We start from the raw sequence: 23,807 nt of genomic DNA, 5'->3' as shown, positions 1-23,807 counted from the left end.
AGAAGAAGCGTGCTACGGCGAGTCGGAGAGACCAAAATGGATTTTTTTTTTTTTTTTTTTAGCGAAGCGGCTAAACACAGAAGCTCGTCGTCAGTTCAGGAAACACAGCAGTTTCTGGTTGAAACTAACAGACCAGAAACGACACTTTTTAAGTTTTTTTTAAAGTTTAGATAAACAGACAAGTGCGTGAGCTTAGTAATCGACGCAGGAAAATAATATTTGGTAGAGACTGTAGACTGTTTCCAAAATCGGACACCGTTTGTTACTGTATCCAAAATCGGACACTTCTGCATTGTCGCACTTTCCGGTGTTTTCACGGTCATTTTGAATAAGATCGCCACCACCAGTGTAGGTATAATTGATTTATACATATTTAACAATCTACATGTGGAATTTCATTGATGTACATGGAGATTTACATGTCTAATTACAATATGAAAGTAACTATGCTGAGAGAACGCTTGGGCGACGATCTTAAAAGTACATCTTTATGTTTTACTGTATTTTATCTTACTGTGAAGGACATGAATACGATCCAGGTGTGTTGTTAACTGTGATATTTACTTGTCTTACCCAGAAACATCCAATGTACCCCGAAAAACTCAGCAGCTCATTGTTTTACAGTAAAAGATTCAAGTGTCCGATATTGGACACAGGCTAATTCACCGGCGTTAGCATCCTTTAGCTGACTCTGGTAAACCCAAGGCTAATATACACTTTTAAAACAATATACAGTCTGAAAGATAAGAAGTTAGACTTTAACTTCACACCATTTAATTAACTGGAAGCAGAACATGATCATTGATATTAGTGGTTAATGTGACATGTTGATAGAATCTCAGCCGAAAGGTGTCAGATTTGGGATCCAGTTACTAAAACGTTAAGTAAAAGCTTGTTTTGACTGTCAGTTAGAAGTTCTTACCTGAAATATGTAGGAAAAACCCGGGCAGACATTTAAAAACGACCCCTGCTTCCCAAAATGTGTGTATGAGAAGAAAACAGAAGTCAGACTCAGCCGGTTTAATGGTTTAATGTCTAACGCCGAACTGTAGGTGGCAGTAACGGGGGATTGGAGCCCCCGGGTTGCCAGATAAGAAGCTTTCACGCAAATCGGTCAAAACATTTGGCTCGGTTATGATAATATGATGCTGTGGTGGAAAGAAACTGACTAATCGACCTTAACATAAGGTCATAATATAATATAAGTTATATAATAATATAATATAATATAATATAATATAACATATCTTTATTTAACCAGGCAACAGTCTCGTTGAGATTAAAAAATCTCTTTTCCAAGAGAGACCTGGCCAAGAAAGCGGCATAAAAAGTGACAAGTTACAACATTTAAACACAGTTAACATAAACAATTAAATACAGATTTAAAAAATCAATTTTCAATTCTTTCCACGTATGTAGCTTTATACTTCTACTTCACTACAGTTTGAGGCAAATATTGTATCTGACAGCTTCAGTTACTTTTTGGGTCAAGATTTAACGTGAAAAACATGATTCATTTCAAGTGATTAGACATTTATTTTTAAATGATACATCATAACAGTATATTAAGTAGTTACAATGAGCCCTGCTTACATAAATGCATCAATAATATATATGGAATATATAAAACAATCTGAGTGGGTCCATTCTGCATAAAGAGGACTTTTACTTTTGATACTATGCAAATATTGTACTATTTACTCAATTACAAATACAAATACAAATCCAGCATCACAACAACAGTGAAGTAGCCTCAGTAGAGACTTATAAGGAGCAGTCACACTGACTAAGGGAAATTATTTATTTTTCTTTTAGAATTGATTTAAATTCACCGATTGTGATCAACTCAGACAATTAAAATTAGTTTTGCAGATTGTTCCCTGGTAAAGTAACTAAAAACTTTCTGACCTTATTCAGTTCTCACTCTTGGCTCCAGCATCTGTACAATGATTTGCGAGCATAAACCATGTTGAGTTTTAGTGAAGTAATATACAATTCTGAGTTACTTGTACTTTACTTGAGTATTTCCGTTTCCTTCTAGATAAATCCTGGAGCCACTATGGCCACAGAAGACAGAATACCAACAATAGAGATGGAGAATCCTCCTCCTTCTCTCAAGTCGGCCGTGTGGCAACATTTTGCCTTCCCTGTCTTTTATGTCAACATGGAACGAATCGTTGACAGGAAAACTACAATCTGTAGACTCTGTTACAAGCGGGTCCCGTACTCGCCGTCAGGCAACACGACCAACATGGCCGCTCACATCCGCAGGCATCACAAACACATCGAGCTGACTGGAGGAGTCAGGAAAACACACGCAGCCTTTCCATCCTCCAGGTTCAGGTGGCCTCTGGCAGGTGAGGACACTTCTTCTTTTTCTCTGAAACCTTTGTTAAAAATAACAAATGTTTTTATTGTTAAAACCAAGGTTATTATAGTTAACAAAAACTAGTGAAGGGACAACGAAGCTTCATGAAGCATTCCGTTTATCCGTATCCGTTTATTTCGGTCAATACATGTCATTAAAACAGAAGTAACAAACCAGAGGAAAAAAAAACATTGATCAAAGTAAACAATAAATAAACAGAGAGAGAAAATTGATAATGGACATTTGGACTGAAAAGGCTGAAGCAGCTTATTACGCCTATATACCCTGTTACAACTCAAGTAAATTAAAAAATGAGAAATGTACAATCTGTTATTTATTAATAAAAGAAATAAGCAGTCACAAAAGAGAGAAAAGAAAGAAGCTGCTTTTTTTTCCTTTTTCCATTTGCTTTATTTACGGAGCCCACTAGATGGAGCTCTTTGTTCAACAAAGGGTTAAAAACACACTCGATCACCTTTGCTGAAGCCTTTTTTTTAAGCCAAGACCATCTAGTGGGATCAAAAAATAAAGGAAATGCTTCACGAAGCTTCATTGTCCGCTGGCCTCTGGCAGGTGAGGAAACTTCTTATTTTTTCCCCTGAAACCCTTTTTAAAAATAACAAACATTATTATTGTTTAGGTTTACTTTGCACAGTTAGAATTACATAAAATGACAAAGATAACCCTCTGGGTGATCCTCAAAATTCTGATCAAGTAAGTCAAAGTTAAAAATGAATTATCAGGAATTATAGGTGAGGTTGCACCAACATGGCATGGTAAAGATTTTTTAACAAATTTTGTTTAATGTACATAATAGCCGAAGATTTCAGAGGGTTACAAGGGTACAAGTACCTCATAATTGTACTTAAGTACAGTACTTGAGTAAATGTACTTAGTTACATTCCTCCACTGGTTGAAATAAGAATTTCGATCATTTTGAAATGTGACAACGCAGCAATTATACAAAAACAAAAAACATTTTTGTCCATAAAACGTAACCACGAATTACAATGTTATTACATAACATATCCAACATGATATTCAAAAACAGGTGAGTAACCATGATGAGGAAATTCAAGATATTTCAGCAGCACATTAATGCTTTTAGTGCAATAAATAATAATGCAAAGAGTGAATCATATCTGAGTGATGTCACATTGGCCACTAAAACATCCACCAGAGCTTTTAACCTGCTATTACACATGCACACCGTTATGTTTTTTATAAATATGTATTTTATATGAGTCAAAAATAGTCCCTGAGCCTCATGCTGTTCTTGTTTATTTAAGCTTTTTTCTTATTTACCCACATGGGACTATGATGTGCTATACAATGTTGCAGAATATTTTCACATTCTGGTGTGAAATATTTAATGTGTCACAACATTTACATATTATATATATATATATATATATATATATATATATGTAAATGTTGTCCTCTAAAAGTATGTCATCTATATGACTCAATATTTGGTTGGGGCTGTTTGACTTGAACTACTGGAAATAGACTTTTCATCATATTGTAATTTATTGAGATGATCCTGTAAATTATCTCAATCAAAAATAAATATAAAGATTATTTGTAGCATTACTACAACAACATGTTTAGTGATGGTCTGCTAATATTTAAAGATCCCAAAAAGTAAAACCTTTTTTCCCATCTTACCTGAGATCTTAAAATCAGTTGATTTCCCTTTCTTAGTCTTTTTAGATTCTGGTCCTAGATGTTAACACAGGACTCAATCAGTATTGATTGAATATAATCAATAATCAGTATTAGATTGAGATGCTGCAGCCATCAATAGCTCCTTATCGTTCTGATTCATATTTAGAGGACCATAATACTCTAAAAACAAGTGTGCAATTAAGTTGATTTTTTCCAAAACGAATTGTCACACAGTGAGCCGGTGTTTGGGCAACCAGACCTGGCAACCCGGAGCCGTCGCAGTATGTTGACGTAGGTCGACCAATAATGACGCTGAAGGTTAGAAATAGAGCAGATAGAAGATGAGCTATCAAACAATACCTGTCATACTGTGTGTTATTTTATTTTAATGTTTTAATTATTTTTTTTAATTAAAGCCCCTTAAACTTTTTTGTTACAGTGTTTATATTGATGCATGTCACAAAATATGATACGAGGATGATGGAATATGTTTCTATTGTAAAAACACAGTTTTGTTTAAATGTGTTCACATACATTTAAAATAGTCAGTGGTGGAATGTAACTAAGTACATTTACTCAAGTATTGTACTTACAATACAGTACAATTTTGAGGTACTTGTACTTTACTTGAGTATTTCCATTTTATGTAACTTTATACTTCTACTTCACTACATTTAGAGGCAAATATTATACGTTTTACTCCACTACATTTATCTGACAGCTTTAGTTACTTTACAGGTCGAGATTTAACATAAAAAACTTGATAAATTCAAAGTGATTAGACATTTTTTAATTTTTAAATGATACCTCATAACAGTATATTAAGTAGTCACAATGAGCCCTGCTTACATAAATGCATCAATACAAATAATCACACAAGACACAAATAAAATAGAGAATATAATACTATTACAATACTAATACAATACACTAGAATAAAAAACACAGTTGGATGACAGGATCACACACAATCACAAGATCACATTTAAAAAAAGACACAAAATGACCAAAAAAGACACAACAAATGACACAAAATGACCAAAAAAGACACAAAATGACCAAAAAAGACACAACAAATGACACAAAATGACCAAAAAAGACACAAAATGACCAAAAAGACAGAAAAGGACAAAAAAGACACAAAATTACAAAAAAGGACACAATATTACCCCAAAACACACACAAAATGATTAAAAAAAGACACAAAAGGACCAAAAAATGACACAAAATCACTAAGAAAAGATACAAAATGACAAATAAACAACAACAGAAGATACAAAATGACTAAAAAAAAGACACAAAATGACTAAAAAAGACACAAAATGACCAAAAAAGGCACAAAATGACTTACAAAGACACAAAATGACTTAAAAAATACACAAAATGACCAAAATGGTTACGCTAAACACACAAGACACAAATAAAATAGAGTCCAACTAGAATAAAAACCAGAGTTGATGACAGGATCACACACAATCACAAGATCACATTTATGTTGGTTTTTCTCAGAATAAAACATCAATTATTATCAGGTCATGTAGGTAAAAAAATATATATACCAACATGGCATTTAAACATGTTTAAGTGGTGTATAAAAACAGGATGAAAAGGATTAAAAATGGACTAAATAGCCCAAAACTCCATAGAGTTCAAAAGAGACTTCCACACGGTGTCTCTTCTATATAATGTAAGTCTGTGATCAGTGCTGCAGCCTGCAGAAGCAGCAGATTCAGGGCCAGAAAGAGAAACATGGATCTGATCAGTAAACCGAGGAGCAAGTCCAGCGTCTGGTTGTATTTCGGTTTGAAGGCAGATGACAAGGGACAACCTCTGAACTCTGGAGAGGCTGTGTGTCGCTTATGCCGAAAAATAGTTCTTGCAAAAGGCGGAAATACCACGAATTTAAGAAGTCATCTGAGACGTCGACACCGGACTGATTTTTTCGAGAACATTTCTTCTACGACATCTGGAGCTTTGTTTGATTCTCAAGGTATTTCTGCAGCACATTAACGCCTTTAGTGCAATAAATAATAATGCAAAGAGTGAATTATATCTGAGTGGTGTCACATTGGCCATTAAAACATCCATCAGAGCTTTTAACCTGCTATTACACATGCACACCGTTATGTTTTTATATAAATATGTATTTTATATGAGTCAAAAATAGTCCCTGAGCCTCATGCTGTTCTTGTTTATTTACACTTTTTTCTTATTTATAACCCACGTGGGACTATGATGTGCTATACAATGTTGCAGAATATTTTCACAGTCTGGTGTGAAATATTTAATGTGTCACATCTATGAATGCAACATTTAATTCCGATCATGCATTGACATTATATCAGAAACATTAGGCTATATCAGAGTGTTTATTATACCCAATATAATCTGTTACACTCTTAAGCAGCAACACAACAAGTTTCTTAATAAAACCGTGTGTTTTTTTTAAACAGGGTGTTATCTAATGTTATTTTCTTTCATATAAAACACAATTTCAATGTCAAATTTAGGGGGAAAAGCGTTATTTTGCACATGTAACTTATAAACAAACGCCTTTTAAACCGTCCAAATATGCTTGTGCGCATGCGCAGAGGGAGCTGCCACAAGACCCCCGCACAGATACAGAAAACAGTCTGTTTTACGACAGTCTCAGACTATTGTTGTTGCCATGGTATCACCTAAACAGTCCTTCACATAGGAGCAGATGTTACATTTTGTGATATTGTGTTTTTTTAGATATGACTCTTAAACGGTAATAGACGTGCGGTTATTGCTCCGCCGTTATGATATGCAGTAATAAATAACCGAGCTGCGGTTGGTGCAGTGATTGGCCGCTCCGAGCCGCCATCTTTAGCCTTTTAAATGCATTTTCTGCACCGACTGACATCTTCTCTTCAATATGAGCTGATAATGACTGTGGTATAACCGCCGTATAGCACCGCAGCCTCACTACTTGGACCATATCCCTCCGCTTTGTTTACCAAATCACCTGTCTCCATCTCAAAACAAAGCTGGTGGAGCTAACAGCTAACATTATGGATTCAGACCTGCAGGATCCTGGTGAAAAACTGAATTTGTTTGCAAGCAAAGAGGAGCTGATCCTGAAAGAAGAGGAGGAGTCAGTAGACGAGGAGGACTGTGAGGTTAATAACTGTGATGTTTCCAGACATGCACTGGTGTCAGATCTGGAGCTGGATGAACTTGAAGACAGCAGGAACGGGATCAGCAAGCTGACGAAGAAGCAGACCACCTGGGCTGTGAACTGCTTCCTGGGCTGGATGGAGACCCAGGGCCTGCAGGTGGACCTGGCCACGGCCGAGAAGACGGAGCTCAACGGGATGCTGAGACACTTTTATGGATCGGTGCGAAACAGCAAAGGAGAGCTGTACGGCATCGCCAGTTATATCGCACTGAGAGCTGGACTCAACCGCTACTTCAAGGAGCCTCCTGTCTGCAGGTCCGTGTGCCTGATGAGGGACTCTGAGTTCACCTCGGCCAACAAAGTCTTCCTGGGAGTGCTCCGGAAGATCAGGAAGTCCGGTAGAGACCGATCGTCCCACCACCAGGCTCTGTCTCCAGACGATATCCGCATCCTCAGACACTCCCGAGCCATGGACACCAGCTCTCCGAAGGGACTTCTGAACAAAGTCTGGTTCGATATTCAGGTTTATTTCGGCCGCAGAGGGAAGCAGGCCAACCGGGACCTGAAGCCGGATTCATTTGTGATCAGAAAAGACGACAGAGGGCTCAGATACTGCACTTTAAACTTCGGGGACGAGACCAGAAGCGGGAAGGATAAATGCTGCATGTTGGAGAAGCCGGGGAGTGAATTCTGTCCTGTTACTTCGCTTTTAAAGTATCTCAGCAAGCTCCCGTCCAACGCTGCAGCTCTGTACTTGCAGCCCAAGAAGGAGCTGACAGACAACATGTGGTACAGCCACAGCCCCCTCGGAGTCAACAACCTGGGCTCCATGCTGGCTCGCATGTGTAAAGAAGCCCGAACATCCGTCATCTACACCAACCACTGCATCAGAAACACTCCCTTCCTCCAGCTGTGTGAAGCCGGACTGGAGAAAAAAAGAGAAATGGTCCAAGTCAGCGTGCACAGGTAGGAGTTTATTCTCCTCTAACCCAATCCTCATTTGCATTCATCCCATTTATCTCCGCCTGCTGAAAAATGATTTAAATATCATTTTTATAACAGGTCTGAAAGCTCCATCCAAAGGCCCCAGACGCCCCAGAAGAGGTGGAGGAAGATATTACCAAAAAGTGATTCTTCTTCTGGCCCAGCAGGTCATGTGGGCCCCAAAACAGAAGTTCACTCAAGCACACATATTCTGCACCACTGCTGCAAAGAAGTTATTATAGGGCTGGGCGATACGGACCAAAAGTTATATCCTGATATATTTAGGCTGAATATTGATATACGATATATATCCAGATATTTTTTTAATCGCAAAGTGAGAGCAAATGTTCAGTCAAAGTGAAATATAACATGTCACAAGTAGTTTTGATTTATTTAAGTGAACATAAATACTGTACATATACAGTATATACTGTATCCCGATACACTGTAAAAAAATGTCTGTAGATTTTACGGTGAAAAACTGCTAAACTAACTTCTAATTTATATTTATTTTTTCTGTTATAAAAACAATAAAAATGAATAAACAAACACACACAAACAGACAAAAATAGCAACAAATTACCACATTATGGGACGTCCAAAAATGACTCCCTCGAACAAAAAACCCTCCATACTATAGTCAAATATTTATATGCCACTAAAATGGGATTCATTTCGATTAATTAATTACAAAGCCTCTAATTAACTAGATTAATTTTTTTCATCGAGTCCCGGCCCTACTATTTCTGACAAAAATGGTCAAATTTTAATATGCCTAAAAATGCTTAAAATGGGTCAATTATAGTCTGTTGAAACATATTAGAGCATCATATGGCAAGAAATATTTATATTTATATGAGAAAAGAATAACAAACATTACAAAAGAACTAAATATGACAAATCCTAGTAAGGGCAGCATTTATATAGAAAGAAAGAAAAAAATTGAACTATATATATATATATATATATATATATATATATATATATATATATATATATATATATATAGTTATATTTAAGAAAGAAAAAAATTGAACTATATATATATATATATATATATATATAGTTCAATTTTTTTCTTTTCTTTTCTTTTATATATATATATATATATATATATAGTTATATTTATATATATAGTTGTAGTTATATATTTATATATATATTATATATAGTTATATTTATATATTTATATTATATATAGTTATATTAGGGCCGGGACTTAATTAAGATGAATGAATTACACAAAAATTAACCCGTTAAAAAAAATTGACGCACTTATTTTTGCACAGCGGAACGTTCCTCACTGGAACTCATTCAGCGAGGAACGTTCCGGCGGACCGATTATACTGGTGCACCAACCAGCGTTCATGAGTTCAGACAACAACAAACCACAGTGAACATGAACAAAGACGTTAATGAGAGCGCTGTGGTTGGCCCCTTGAATGGGAATTTTTTTTTCAAAAAACGACCGAATGGAAGCGTCGATAGGAGCAGAGTTGTGTGCAAATTATGCAACAAGGAATTCGCATATCACCGCAGCACATCGAGCCTCAAGTATCACCTCAATGCAAAACATATAGCAGCCAGCGTGGACGCTAATGTGCCATTCAACGGTATACTAAAAATCCATATGAAAATATGTTATTTTATATATGTAAATTACTTCTCACTGTTCTCAGGTCAAATATTTAAATGCTATTAAAATGGGATTAATTTCGATTAATTAATTACAAAGCCTCTAATTAATTAGATTAATTTTTTTTTATCGAGTCCCGGCCCTAGTATTTTTTGTTAAAAATGGTCAAATTTTAATATGCCTAAAAAATGCTTAAAATGGGTCAATTATAGTCTGTTGAAACATATTAGAGCATTATATGGCCAGAAATATTTATATTTATATGAGAAAAGAATTACAAATAAAAAAAACACCATATTATGGGATGTCCAAAAATGACCCTTTCAAAAAAAAAAAACAACAACAACTCATATGTCGTTTTTTGTCATAAATGGTCAAATTTTAAAAAGGCTAAAGTGCACATTTAAATAAAAAAAAATAGCCTATGAAATAAAATAGGCCAATCTTTTTCTGAAATAAATATAACTGAATTATTGCTATTCTGTTGCTGTGCCACTTATTTTATACCTATGTCCTGCTTTTCTCATGTCAAAAACGTGTCAAAAACCTGTACGGTTCTGTGTAGCACCACCAACTATTTCTAATTTGTATTTATTTTTTCTGTTATAAAAACAATAAAAATAAATACACAAATAAAAGCAACAAATTACCATATTATGGCATGTCCAAAAATGACTCCTTCGAAATAAGTCATACTATAATATGTCTATTTTTGTCAAAAATGGTCAAATTTTAATATGCCTAAAAATGCTTAAAATGGGTCAATTATAGTCTGTTGAAATATATTAGAGCATTATATGGACAGAAATGACAGAAAAACACCATATTGTGGGATGTCCAAAAATGACCCTTTCAAAATAAAAGTCATACTATAGTATGTCTATTTTTGTCAAAAATGGTCATTTTTTAATATGCCTAAAAATGCTTAAAATGGGTCAATTATAGTCTGTTGAAACATATTAGAGCATTATATGGCCAGAAATATTTATATTTATATGAGAAAAGAATAACAAATGACAGAAAAACACCATATTATGGGATGTCCAAAAATGACTCTTTCAAAAAAAAAACAACAACAACTCATATATCGATTTTTGTCATAAATGGTCAAATTTTAAATAGGCTAAAGTGCACATTTAAATAAAAAAAAATAGCCTATGAAATAATATAGGCCAATCTTTTTCTGAAATAAATATAACTGAATTATTGCTATTCTGTTGCTGTGCCATTATTTTATACCTATGTCCTGTTTTTCTCATGTCAAAAACATGTCTAAAAACCTGTACGGTTCTGTGTAGCACCACCAACTATTTCTAATTTTTATTTATTTTTTCTGTTATAAAAACAATAAAAATAAATACACAAATAAAAGCAACAAATTACCATATTATGGGATGTCCAAAAATGACTCCTTCGAAATAAGTCATACTATAATATGTCTATTTTTGTCAAAAATGGTCAAATTTTAATATGCCTAAAAATGCTTAAAATGGGTCAATTATAGTCTGTTGAAATATATTAGAGCATTATATGGACAGAAATGACAGAAAAACACCATATTATGGGATGTCCAAAAATTACCCTTTCAAAATAAAAGTCATACTATAGTATGTCTATTTTTGTCAAAAATGGTCATTTTTTAATATGCCTAAAAATGCTTAAAATGGGTCAATTACAGTCTGTTGAAACATATTAGAGCATCATATGGCCAGAAATGACAAAAAACACCATTTTATGGGATGTCCAAAAATGACCCTTTCAAAAATAAAACCTCATATATGTCAAAAATTGTCAAAAATTGTCAAATTATAAAATGCCTATAAATGCTAAAGTGCACATTTAAATAAAAAAAATGTCTTAAAAAAATAGCCTATGAAATAAAGTAGGCCAATCTTTTTCTGAAATAAATATATTTATATGAGAAAAGAATAGCAAATATTACAAAAGAACTAAATATAACAAACCCTAGTAAGGGCAACATTTATATATAATGAAAGAAATACAAATTTGAACTATATCGATATATGCCATATGGTCTAATTTAATATCACATTAAAAAAATATATCAATATATATATATATATTGCGCAGCCCTAAGTCATTATTATAGTAATTACTGTCTGGTTAAATGTATACAGAGAGTCAGAGTAATTGATCATGACAATGCATATAAGTTGCAACAGAAATATACATTTTTCTTGGTGGGGGAAGAAAATAAAATGAATCTAAACAATCTCAAAGCTTCTGTGTAAAGTTTTGTGTACTTATTATGAAATAATCTATTTAATGTCGTATATAAACCATCACATTCTAATGCTTTAACTATCTCTAAAGGTCCTGAATCTGTTTCCTGTGTTGCTTAATGATGTCATTTACTAACAGCTGACATCCTCCCTTAGATTGTCAATTACCTTATATTTCCCTATTTGACTCATTATTCCTCTATGATCTTTTCTCTGCAGGTTTGGAGTTAAACCATGAAGAGTTCTTGGAGGATTTCCCGTTCCTCCAGACTGCCTCCAACCAGAACTACGTCCCAGACGCGGTGCTGCCTCCCGGGGAGCCGTGGCTCCACGGCGGGCCCTCCAGGGCCGTGCTCTCGCTGCCCTCCTGCCTCTGTGTCTGCAGGGACTTTGGGTCGGGCTCTGGATCTTCTGGAGAAGATCAGATGGGAGAGATGAAGGTTTACGCCAAGTGTCAGCTGCAGAAAGGCGTCATGTTCGGCCCGTTTCTAGGGGAAGTGTGCAGAGGACAAATGCCCAGCAACCTGAAATACGCCTGGGCTGTAAGTACACAGGAGGAGCTGGTTTAAATCTAGTGGTGGTAAAAAAAAAAAAAAAAGAAGAATCTTTTTGTGCTCGTCACTTTAAAAATCCACATACAGACATTGAAAAATGATTAGACCACCCTTGTTTTCTTCAATTTCTTGTTCATTTTAATGCCTGACAATTGTTTATTACCTGCAGGATTTCCATATAGGACTGATCATAAAATAGTTTCTGCTCTCCTCTCCAGATTCGTGACGAAGCTGCTTTTATCTACGTCGATGCATCTGATGAAAACAGATCCAACTGGATGAGGTGAGCCGTTCTTACTGAGTTAACAAATGTTTCTCCTGCTTTTCTTCTTTTTTTCTTTTTATCGATATACGATATATATCCTGATATTTTTTATCGCAAATGAGAGCAAATGTTCAGTCAAAGTCAAATATGACATGCCACAAGTAGTTTTATTGAAACTGTTTATTTAAGTGAACATAAATACTGTATAACAACAGGAGAACCTTTAAAAAAAAAAAAAAAAAAATCAAAGCTCCATAAAGTGCACATTTAAATAAAAAATCATCTTACATAAAAATAGCCTATGAAATAAAATAGGCCAATCTTTTTCTGAAATAAATATATTTATATGAGAAAAAAATAACGAACATTACAAAAGAACTAAATATGACAAACCCTAGTAAGGGCAGCATTTATATATAAAGAAAGGGGGAAGAATGTAACTATATTGATTCCATATCACATTTAGAAATATATCGATATATTTTTTATAGCCTATATATCGCCCAGCCCTAGGATGTGTGAATATTTGAACTGAAATGATCCTGTCATCATATTTGTTTACTGCCGTGGTAAATTAAACAAAGTGACAATTTATGTTGGGTATCATTTTGTAAAACAATTTTTTTCCAGTTGCATTTATAGTAACAATGGATAAGATGGTAAACTCTTTAAAAGACTCTTAAAACCTTTTTGTTTGTTTCCTCTATGTTTCAGGTATGTGACCTACACCAGCAGTGAGGACGATCACAACCTGGTCATCTTCCAGTTCTACCGACACATCTACTACAGGGTTTCCCAGCCCATCGCCGAGGGGGCAGAGCTCAGGGTCTGGATCGGGAAGGACTACGCCACCCTGCTGGGCCTCGGGATGGGTCAGTTCACAGTGAAGCATGTTTACAGTAGCAAGAAAAAATATGACGTGTATCTGATCCGTCAACCAGCATATATTTTAGTGAGAAATCTTACTTTTTGAAACTGATTGCCTCTTGCTCCAGCAGTCTGCTGCCACTGAAATAGTGCTTCTTACTCCCTGATCAGGTCTTAATCAGACAATATAGGCTCTCTAGGCCCACAATTGTTTTTCTGGTGAGTGATCTCAAGTTAAAAATCTAAGAACGTCCTAAGTGAGAAAACTAAGAAGTCCCTAAGACAATTCTAAAGAAAAAAATGGTGAATAGCATTTAAGAACATTCTTAGGAACATCTTGGTTTTTTTCTGAAGAATTTTCTTAAGTTTTAACTTAAGAACATTTTTGGTGAATCCGGCCCCTGAAGTCCAATCAGTGGAACGAGATTTGAGTTGGTAGAGCGACTTTGACCTATAAGAAATTGCTATTCACAAGAAAAATCTGACGATGTGAAACATGATTGCATATAGTTCTGTTAGGAAGAAATCAGCTACTACCCGAAGCGCTTGGTTGAAGTTATCCGTAACTCTTATTCTGAAAGGCTTAAAACTCAGCTTACTGAAACGTCTTCTTTTGTTTTATATATTTTTTATTGGAAAGTAGCATTCATAAGCATCAGTACAAGACATAACTTATCCCACAGCTGTCTTCCACATTTTTGTTTTTTAAAGGGTACATTAGAACAAAGAACCACAAAAAAGACAACCCACAAAACAAAAATAAAAATAAATACAAAACAAAACAAAACAAAAAACATAGTATTATAATAATATATAGGGAGGCAAAAAAGCAGAGAAACAGAAACATTAACAATTATACTAATAATACCAATACATAAATAAACACAGGATGCCAAGTATGCTCATTAAAAAAATAAAAAAAAAGATTTAAAAAAATACCTTAATAAAATAAATGAAAATTGGATGCATCAAATTGACTCAGTTGGGGTCCAGAGAGGTGAGGGTACTCACATATGTGATGACAGGATGCCATCTTTTATAAAAATTGGCTGCTGAACCTCTCAAGGAATATTTAATTTTTTCTAAAGACTCTGAAACATCTTCTAACATCTCATGCATTTGTGTTTTCTGTTGTGGGGGATTCAGGTGACAATGTGAAATGTGAAGTTGGAGACAAAGAAACCGTTCTGCGCCTTTTACAAGACATCCAGCTGGTGACCCTCCCAGAGCCCAGCAGCAGCTCCTCCCTCTGGTCCGACCACAGCCAATCACAGAGCCCCATGCCCGTCATCAGTGATGTCACAACCATGTCCAACCCCGACGCCGCCGGTGATCCAGGCCTGATCCCCGGCTCCGCCCTGCCCTCCTCCTCCCTGATCTCCTTCCCGTCTCCGAGCTCTCATCCGTACGAAAAGTACGATTTCATTCCTGGATCTGAGAAGCTGCTGGGGAACCCAAACGCCACGCAGAACAGCCCGTGGTACTTCTTCGGGTTCGAGCCGGACCCGATAGGCCGGCCTCTGGACCGGAGCTCTGCGGTGTGTAAACTGTGTGGGGAACACGTCGGCTGTGGAGGAGGAGCTGCAGATATTCAGAACCATCTGACCAACAAGCACCACATCAGACCACGAGACAGCAACAAGGAGCGGAGCCTCCCCACAATATGTAAGTACCACTGCAGACGAGGGTTGTCAAAAGTATCCATACTCAAAAAAGTATCGATACTAAAACGTTGTATCCGGATACGATACTCATTTTCAAAAGTATCGAGTATCTGAAGCTTGTTATCATAGTTGCAGTTTCTTTTTTGCACAACTGTTTTTTATTATAAATATTTAACCGGTGGTTCTGTTTTTTTTATTCATTTATTTATTTTTATTATTAATTTAAACAAAACACAACATAAGTCACCAATGGACAAACACAGTAAAAAAGAAAAAAAAAGAAAGAAAAAGAAGAACAGCAACATAATCACAAAACCAACCTACATAATTAAATAAATAAAACAACAATAATAAATAAGAACTTTAACACATTAAATAACATTAAAACTAAAACTAGACACAAACAAACATCAAACATAATTACCACATAAAACATACAGTATATCAGTAAACTTAATAACCTAAGAGAAAATATTCTGTTCTGTTAAATTTTTTTTGTCATTTTGTGTCTTTTTTTATTCATTTTGTGGGTTTTTTTGGTCATTTTGTGTCTTTGTTAGTCCTTTAGTCCAACATAAAATGTGATTTTGAATCTTTTTTTTTAAACTTTCAAAACACTATCATGCTCAATAAAGAATTTTAAATGTTGCAAATGTGAACAAAGGTATCAAATATAACATATAAGAGGGTTCCATCCAGTTCTATCATTTTATATCATGAAGAAGTCATGATCTGGCAATTTTGGAGACTCCAGAGGGTTAAACCTGCAGAAACCCAGTTGAACAGGCTTTTTAAAATATGTAATCAAAGTCTTTTTTTGCTGATTAGAGTTTTGTTCTTTTTCCCCAAAAGGTCAACAGCGCTCACAACCGGTGTTGGTGAACAGCGGTCTGGTCAGTACGATCCCCCAGGTACCTCCCGCCCAGGTGACCGATGCCATCACCAACTTCCTCATCATGGATCTGCAGCCTCCAGCTCTGGTGGAAGGGGACGGCTTCAAGAAGCTGATCCACACCCTGCTGCCCTTCTACAAGGACCTGCCTTCCCCTCGCCAGCTGGAGAGCCTCCTGAGGGAACACCACACCAAAGGCAAGACAAGCCTGGCTCAGCTGCTGAGGAGGAAACTGGGCAGCAGCGAGTTCGAGGAGATATCCGACCACACGGCTCCCATCGAGTTCGAGCACAGGAGACGTGGGCGACCTCCGAGCCACCGCAGGGAAGTCTCTCACTTTGTCACGTTGAGCGTGGATGTTTGGTTCCACAACTGGCAGGGAACCACCGAGAGGTACCTCACCCTCTGGGCTCATTACATAGACTGCCATTTTAACTTTCAGAACCTGGCTCTGGCCACCCAAAGACTGACAGAGAGCGGCGTGAAGGACTACAGCCTTCGAGCAGTCGAGGCTCAAGTGAAAGTGATGGCCCAGGAGTGGGGGATCTGCCAGCCGAATCTGGTCTTACTGGGCGGGGAGGGAAGGAACAAGATGAGGCCAGTAAGGAGCGAGAAAGGAACCGAGGCGGCAGGAGGCGCCCCTCACCCGAACTCAACGACGTTTCTGGAGAAGGAGGACCCGGTGTCTCCTGAGGAGCCCCATGGCTCAGAGCAAGGCCTTTCCAGTGACGGACTACCTTCTGTGCCGTGTTTCTTCAGCGCCGTGCAAGGATGCATTGAGGAAGTGATGTCACACCCTGTCATCTCCAAGACTCTGAGCCAATTCCAGGGTATGCTCGCATCCCTGTTCCTTTCCCCGGACAAAGGCCTGAACCAGCGCCTGACCCAGAGTCTGCTGCATACCCTGACCAAACAGGAGCAGGCAGAGCTAAAGTCCTGGGCTCACTGCCGGCCAACATGGAACAAGCTGTACCCTCTACTGAGCATGCTCATCAAACATAAAAGCCTTTTCTGTGATCTGATAAAAGACATTAAAGGTGAGGGCTTGACTAAAGAAGACACCGGATCAGAATCTAGTTCGTCTGGAAGCTGTCAAGCCAACTCCACTTCCAACACGTCCTCAACGAGTGTTTCTGCTCTACGATCTGAGTGGAAGGTTCTGGAGGAGTTGTCCTTCGTCCTCAAACCTCTGGACGTGGCGTGCCGAACTCTCGCCAAGGAGGCATTCCCACGTCTGTCCCTCATCAAACCGATCCTCACAGGCCTGCTCTCACGCCACCTCAAGTCGCGGCCGGGAGATTCGTCATCGATCATAAAGGAAGTGAAGAGGATGATGAGGCGGAACTTGGCGGGCTGTTACGAAAACCCCATGGTCAACAGGGTTCTGTGTGTGGCATGTTCCCTCGACCCCCAGTTCCACGGCCTGGGGTTCATGGAGGAAAAGGTAAGTTGTTAAGTTAAAATGCATTGGCTTTTTGTTTAATCCCACCCTTCTTAGTGACAGACCGTTTTCCTACTGTTTTTCTGCAAAAGTGCCATATTGAAGCTCTTCCATCATAAGGCGTGTTTCCACTGAGTACTTTTTTGAGTACTTGTTGGAAAGCATTTTGTGTTTTGGCTCTATCCACTAGTTAGTTCCCCTCAGTCTCTGTTCCCATACAGGTGCTTTTGTAGCAGCTAACCAAGTTTTGCATGTGACAACAGACCAACGCTGTCAGCAGCATTGCCAACTTAGCGACTTTGTCTCTATATTTAGCAACTATTCAGACCCTCTAGACTCTTTTTCAAAAAAGCGACTAGCAACAAATCTAGCGATTTTTTTCTGTTGTTATTGGAGACTTTTGAAGACTTGTTTCAACTCTTCTTAACCCTTTGATGCACAACATGGTCTAAAGTGACCCGACAGAGTTTTTATGTTCTATATCTTTGCAATAACTTATTTTCATCATTCAGTAATCCAGATTTTCCTCAATTAGTTTGTTTTTGATCATCATACATCCTATTTTTATGTTTTCCTTTTTCCTTCTTGGCTAAGTAGCTTGCTAAGCTAACTACTTAGATAACTTCTTGGCTAAGTATTTAGCTAAGCAAGCTACTTAGCCAGTTGAGAAGCAAAATGGAAATAATGATCTTTTGTTATCAAAAACAAGATATTTAAAGAATACTTGGAATATTCAATCATAAAATAAGTTGATATCAAAAGATAGAGCACAGAAACACACAACAAGCATTAAATAACATGGGAAATGAATGTGGGTCATTTTTGACCATGTTGTGCATTAGAAGGGGTGTCAAGATGTTGTGCATCAAAGGGTTAACGAGTAGCGCCGTCCCAAAGCAGTCACAAGCGGCCCAGTCCTCCCGCAGCAGTCTCTCCCAGCTGCAGTCAGAGCAGGAGATGTTTACCCCTCAGCGTCCAGTCTGCAAATGAATCACGTATGCGCAAAATCGGCACCTCAACCTTATCCAATCAGCGTCGACTAGTCAGTAGCGGCTTAGAAAAGCACCAACCCGAGGCAGGTACTGTCTGGGCTGCTACCTTAGCCGCTAACCGGTGAAGTTGGGTGGATCCTCTCTCCCAAACCACACCCATAGCGGCTCACTAGAGGGAAAAGAACCTAATAGAAACGCGCCTGTTGTCTTAGCACATTCATACTGATTCTGCAAATGGTGTAATATTGGTGTCCCCAGTCTGTGAATTCACATTGTAATCCGGCATTGTAGAAGGAAGTGGGAGGAGACACTAGTTGCATGTAACAGAGCAACAACAGTATGTGTACAATGGCAGCAGCGAGTGCATTCAAAACAGTGATGGTCGACAAACTGCACGTCGCTCTGTTTCTTGCTGTACAGAGTCTACATTCTACGACTCAAGCAAAGTGGTTCTGCATTTTACTGAACATTGATTACTGAACATGACTCAAGTGAGAGGCCTGTTCCCGATGATACGGTCCACTTTCTTTCTTATTATCCACGTGTTGGTCGAACAAATAACGTATGTCTCATATTTTCCGGAACATTGATCCCGCATCAAACAGTCACGCAGATTTAACGGCTCTGTTTCTACCTCTGAACGCGGCACAGATCCTGGATCACTTGGGCCCCCAATACGCCTCTGGGGAATGTCACAGAAGACTAAAAATCGCGGCTTGAAACGTCAGTCTGAAAGGAGCTAGTGTTGATATTCCTGGAAGTAGGGAAAAGGAAAGTTAAAAAAAAGACTGCTTTCCAGGGATCAGCACCACATGCATTACCTTTTTAATAATTGTTTTACTGTTGCTATGCATGGCAAGCTTTGTTCCTGCACACAACATATGTTAGGATGTTAAAGTGCTTTATTTCATATGCACATACATAACAGTCTTTTTTTTCCAGGCTTCTTCCAATAATAATAGTACAAAGATAATCACAGTAAAATAAGAATACTAAAACATAAAATACAGCAGAAATCTCAGTAATTTTATAGACTACAGGAACATCTCAAAAAAATAAAATATATCATGTAAAAGTTCAATATTTTTTGTCAATCGTTTCAGAAAGTGAAACTCATACATTATATAGATTCATTACACATAGAGTGAAATATTTCAAGCCTGTTTTTCTTTTAATTTTGATGATTCTGGCTTAGAGATAATGAAAACACAAAACTCAGTGTCACAGCATAAAATGAGAATATTGATTGTCTCTTTTTGGGCATTTTACGTCCTTTTTTGGTAATGTTATGTATTTCTTTGGTATTTTATGTCTCTTTTTGGAAATTTTTTGTCTCTTTTTGGTAATTTTGTGTCTTTGTGTATTTTCTTGGCTAAAAAAGATAGGACGATAAATCCATTTAAACTCATTAATTTTATAGATTTCAGGTATCGTGAAAAAGTTCAGTTGTTGTGTTTTCATTATCTCTAAGCCAGAATCACCAAAATTAAAGAAAAACAGGCTTGAAATATTTCACTCTATGTGTAATGAATCTATATAATATACGAGTTTCACTTTCTGAAATAATTGACAAAAAATATTGAATTTTTTCACAATTATTCAAATTTTTTTAGATGTTACCTGTATAATAATGTGAAATTCAAAAGATGGAAAGATTCAATCTTGTTGTTGTGATTGTGTTTCAGGAGCAGACGGCCACTTTTGATTGGCTAAAGAAAGAGGCAGTCAGGATCGTGAAGGAGGACGTCAGGAGAAGTCAAGTTAAGAAGCAAAGCCACTGCAAGAGGAGCTCCTCACCAGAGTCTCCGGAGTCAGAGAGCGACTTCCTGCGGAGAAGCAAACGCCTCAAAGACTCCCGGCCGATCAACTTCAGAGAGATGATGGACGACAGCGAGGAGAGCGAGGCGGGGGACGCCGAGGACGGCGAGACGGCTGACCCGGGCTCTCAGGGCGGACTCTCTGGGATGGAGTTCCTCCTGGGAGACTTGTTCTGCTCTGCCCCCAAGAGCAGGCAGAACTCTGTGGAGGAGTCTATAGACATGGAGATGTCCGTCTTCAGAGCCGATAAGGGGGCTTCTCTGGGGGTGGAGCCCCTCCAGTGGTGGAGGACCAAGGCGGTGCAGTTCCCCCTGTTGGCCACGGTGGCCCGGGCCTACCTGGCCGCCCCGGCGGTGGCAGGTAGCGCCGCTCAGAGCTTTGTACAGGACGGAGCAGGAGCCACGTACAGGAAGAGAGCTAACATCCCTCCAGAGAGTTTGGACTCCATCTTGTTTCTGCACCACAACCACATGCCCACCACGGAGAGCGGACAGACAGCAGCGAGGAGTGACGACAAGAGTAGCGGGATGGAAAAGCTCCCATAAACACACAAAACACATTCATTCATTCATCACAAACTCTGAATTTAGCCCTCTCGCCTACATGTGTAACACTAACCCTCTTTATGCAGCAAATTAAAAGGGATAATATGCAGAAACTTCCTTGAAAAAACTAGAACGGCACTCAAAATGCGCACGCTTGTCATATTATCACGTTATTTCAAGATTATTATAATTTCACGTTATAACGATCATAGCGTGCTAACGTTAGCCGGCGATCGATAGCATGCTAACATTAGCCAGTGATCAAAAGCATGTTTACGTTAGCGGGAGATCGATAGCATGCTAACATTAGCCGGCGATCAAAAGCATGTTAACATTAGCGGGAGATCGATCACAGCAGAGCCCAACATGTGAGAAGATGTCTGTTGGAGGTTGTGCTTATCCTGGCTGTTCGTAAAAGTCATTCAAGCTTTACTCTCCCAAGGAGCCCCCCAACGGCGGCAGCTTTCCCCCTTTCCACCCAGGCGCTATGCTGGACAGAGATGTGGGGCCTACACCCATGTAGCCCCCATCATACATGGAGCCTGGAATGGGGAGACCTACACCGTCAGGGAACCAGACAGATTACCGGATATATGAGCTGAACAAAAGGCTACAGAATAACGTTAGCGGGCGGTTGATAGCATGCTAATGTTAGCCGGCGATCGATAGCATGCTAGCGTTAGCGGGCTAGCAAGACCAAGACCAACTCGGTGCCGTTGAGAGAGACCAACTAAAATGTGTTTCATTAATTTATTTGATTTGTTTAACTGCAATGTGATTGATACGGGCTAGCTGGCTAACGCTATATATCACCTTATAACATGAAATTTTCATTGTCATGAAATAATGTGATAATTTCACGTAATAACGTTATAACGTGAAATCAGTGAATCATTTTCTTAAAATAACATGATAATATCACAAGCGTGTCCAGACGTGTGCGTCACTTTTAAGTGTCCTCTGGAAACACTTCTGTTGTGTTGTGGTCCATTTGCAGCTCTTTTTCTTATTGTGTTGTGTTGTGTGATGACAAGAGTAGTGGGATCAAAAAGCTCCCATAAACACACCAACCACATTCATTAATTTATTTCTCACAAGCTCTGAATTTAGCCCTCTGGCCTACATGTGTAACAAAAACCCTCTTTATGCAGCACATTTAAAGGTATAATATGCAGGAATTTCTTTAAAAAAACTAGAATGACACTCAAAAAGCACAGACTTCCGCCAATGGTGCATTCACATGCGTCCGGATAGACGCATTAAGTATTTCATTGCTCAAAACACTTAACCACGTGGAAAGTGGTTTCCAGTATTTGCGTGACAATGAAGAGCAAAGGAAACAGATCAGCTGAGCCGTAAAATAGGAATTGGGAAACTAAATTTTCTGATTCTTGCCGCACAAATGACGCTATTGCATTTAAACAACATGTTTAAAGCCGTTTTCTATATTTGCATGAGAATAACAAGGAAACAAATCAGCTGAGCCCAGGAATATGATCCAGAACTATTTTTTCTAGTATTCCCGACAGCACATGAATGCAACACAAATGCACTATTTCGCAATTTTAACCAAAGAGAAAATTAATTTGTGTATCCACACCTTGATTTGGAGCTGCTCTAAATTTTATTGGGTTCTTCCTCGGCCCATACTTCACTCTTCCACCAAGTTGCATGAAAATCAGGTCAGAAGTTTTTCCGTAATCCTGCTGACAAACACACAAACTGCACCAAAAACATTACCTCAATGACAGAGGTAACAATGTCTAGACTCAAAGAAAAATAATTTCCTCGCCATCATCACTGATGATGCAGTAGGAAAGTTTGGTGGTGGAATTTCTTTTAAGGTTAGGTGTTTTTTTCTTCATATATATATAGCCCCCCTAGAGAGGAAAGGCCAAATTGAATAGTTGTGATCATAAACAATAAGCAACGATTCCTGCATAGTATGCCTTTAAGGTTAAAAATAAGCCGAATCCCAGTTATTCCCAAAAGTAACAATGATGTGATATTACAGTCATGGAAAAAAAATATTAGACCACCCTTGTTTTCTTCATTGCATTTGTTTATTTTAATGCCTGGAACAACTAAAGGTACATTTGTTTGTACAAATATAATGATAACAAAAAAAGCTCATAAGAGTTTGATTTAAGAGCTGATATCTAGACATTTTCCATGGTTTTCTTGATGATTTTGGTTATTTTCTAAAAAAAAATCATGTTAAATGTCTAGATATCAGCTCTGAAATTAAACCCTTATGAGCTTTTTTGTTGTTATCATTATATTTGTCCAAACAAATGTACCTTTAGTCGTACCAGGCATTAAAATGAACAATAAAGTGAAGAAAACTATTCTTTTCCATGGTTTCTGACTCCTGTATGTGTTATTTCCTGGCGACTGAAGAGAAGAAAAGTCACTTTTATACTGTAAATAGTTTGGACTGTTCTACTTGTGATCTGCATTCATCTCCGTACCTTGTAGCGCCTAGTGCCTTACCTCCTTTGGTACAATCATACCCTTAAATTTCTAACAGATAAAACTGTGATTACATCGTGTAGATCGTCGTAGATGAAAGTCCTCCATGGTAGCAACATCTCTACCATGTGCCTTTACTTTTGCATTAACACCTGTTTTATGTCTGTGAACCAGTATAATGTCACCTGTAAAGAACAGTTATTACATTTAATTTGTAGAGTTGGTTACTCTTTGTTACTGCTGTATTTTTGAAGGT

At 37.8% G+C, this 23,807-nt stretch overlaps 3 protein-coding genes across 5 annotated transcripts in view; 2 read left to right on the top strand and 1 right to left on the bottom strand.

Annotated features, from left to right (window-relative positions):
* LOC131979543 (nocturnin-like) overlaps nt 1–1,016 on the bottom strand; it is a 33,063-nt gene extending 32,047 nt beyond the window's left edge. Inside the window, exon 1 of the mRNA XM_059343573.1 lies at nt 923–1,016. The gene's annotated coding sequence lies outside the window, so the exon portion shown is untranslated. The remainder of the gene's footprint in view (nt 1–922) is intronic.
* LOC131979472 (uncharacterized) lies at nt 60–23,186 on the top strand. 3 transcript variants are annotated; one of them, XM_059343471.1, is made up of 8 exons: nt 60–348; nt 2,042–2,357; nt 12,261–12,583; nt 12,814–12,878; nt 13,575–13,732; nt 14,874–15,392; nt 16,244–17,727; nt 20,402–23,186. In XM_059343471.1, exons 2-8 carry the CDS (start codon nt 2,060–2,062, stop codon nt 21,077–21,079), a joined length of 3,525 nt encoding a protein of 1,174 aa, XP_059199454.1. In that variant the 5' UTR covers nt 60–348; nt 2,042–2,059; the 3' UTR covers nt 21,080–23,186. The 3 variants fall into 3 exon arrangements, with proteins under 3 accessions (XP_059199454.1, XP_059199461.1, XP_059199467.1); XM_059343478.1 differs by having other exon boundaries at nt 60–352; XM_059343484.1 differs by lacking the exons at nt 60–348; nt 2,042–2,357 and adding an exon at nt 5,634–6,026 and having other exon boundaries at nt 20,402–23,185.
* On the top strand, nt 6,588–9,108 carry LOC131979533 (uncharacterized). Its single transcript, XM_059343555.1, has 2 exons — nt 6,588–8,144; nt 8,241–9,108. Exons 1-2 carry the CDS (start codon nt 7,072–7,074, stop codon nt 8,521–8,523), a joined length of 1,356 nt encoding a protein of 451 aa, XP_059199538.1. The 5' UTR covers nt 6,588–7,071; the 3' UTR covers nt 8,524–9,108.
* Nucleotides 23,187–23,807: the final 621 nt, after the last annotated feature.

Source organism: Centropristis striata, chromosome 1 (genome assembly GCF_030273125.1).
Source record: "Centropristis striata isolate RG_2023a ecotype Rhode Island chromosome 1, C.striata_1.0, whole genome shotgun sequence".
Lineage (NCBI taxonomy): Eukaryota > Metazoa > Chordata > Actinopteri > Perciformes > Serranidae > Centropristis > Centropristis striata.
The sequence above is the reverse complement of the archived record's forward strand: the minus strand, read 5'-3'. Positions and strand labels throughout refer to the sequence as shown.

Coding starts and splice junctions, on each gene's coding strand:
- LOC131979472 (XM_059343471.1), top strand. CDS start 2,060: ATGGCCACAGAAGACAGAATACCAACAATAGAGATGGAGAATCCTCCT. Junction 2,358..12,260: donor GTTCAGGTGGCCTCTGGCAG/GTGAGGACACTT, acceptor TTTTCTCTGCAG/GTTTGGAGTTAAACCATGAA. Junction 12,584..12,813: donor ACCTGAAATACGCCTGGGCT/GTAAGTACACAG, acceptor TCTCCTCTCCAG/ATTCGTGACGAAGCTGCTTT.
- LOC131979533 (XM_059343555.1), top strand. CDS start 7,072: ATGGATTCAGACCTGCAGGATCCTGGTGAAAAACTGAATTTGTTTGCA. Junction 8,145..8,240: donor GTCCAAGTCAGCGTGCACAG/GTAGGAGTTTAT, acceptor TTTTTATAACAG/GTCTGAAAGCTCCATCCAAA.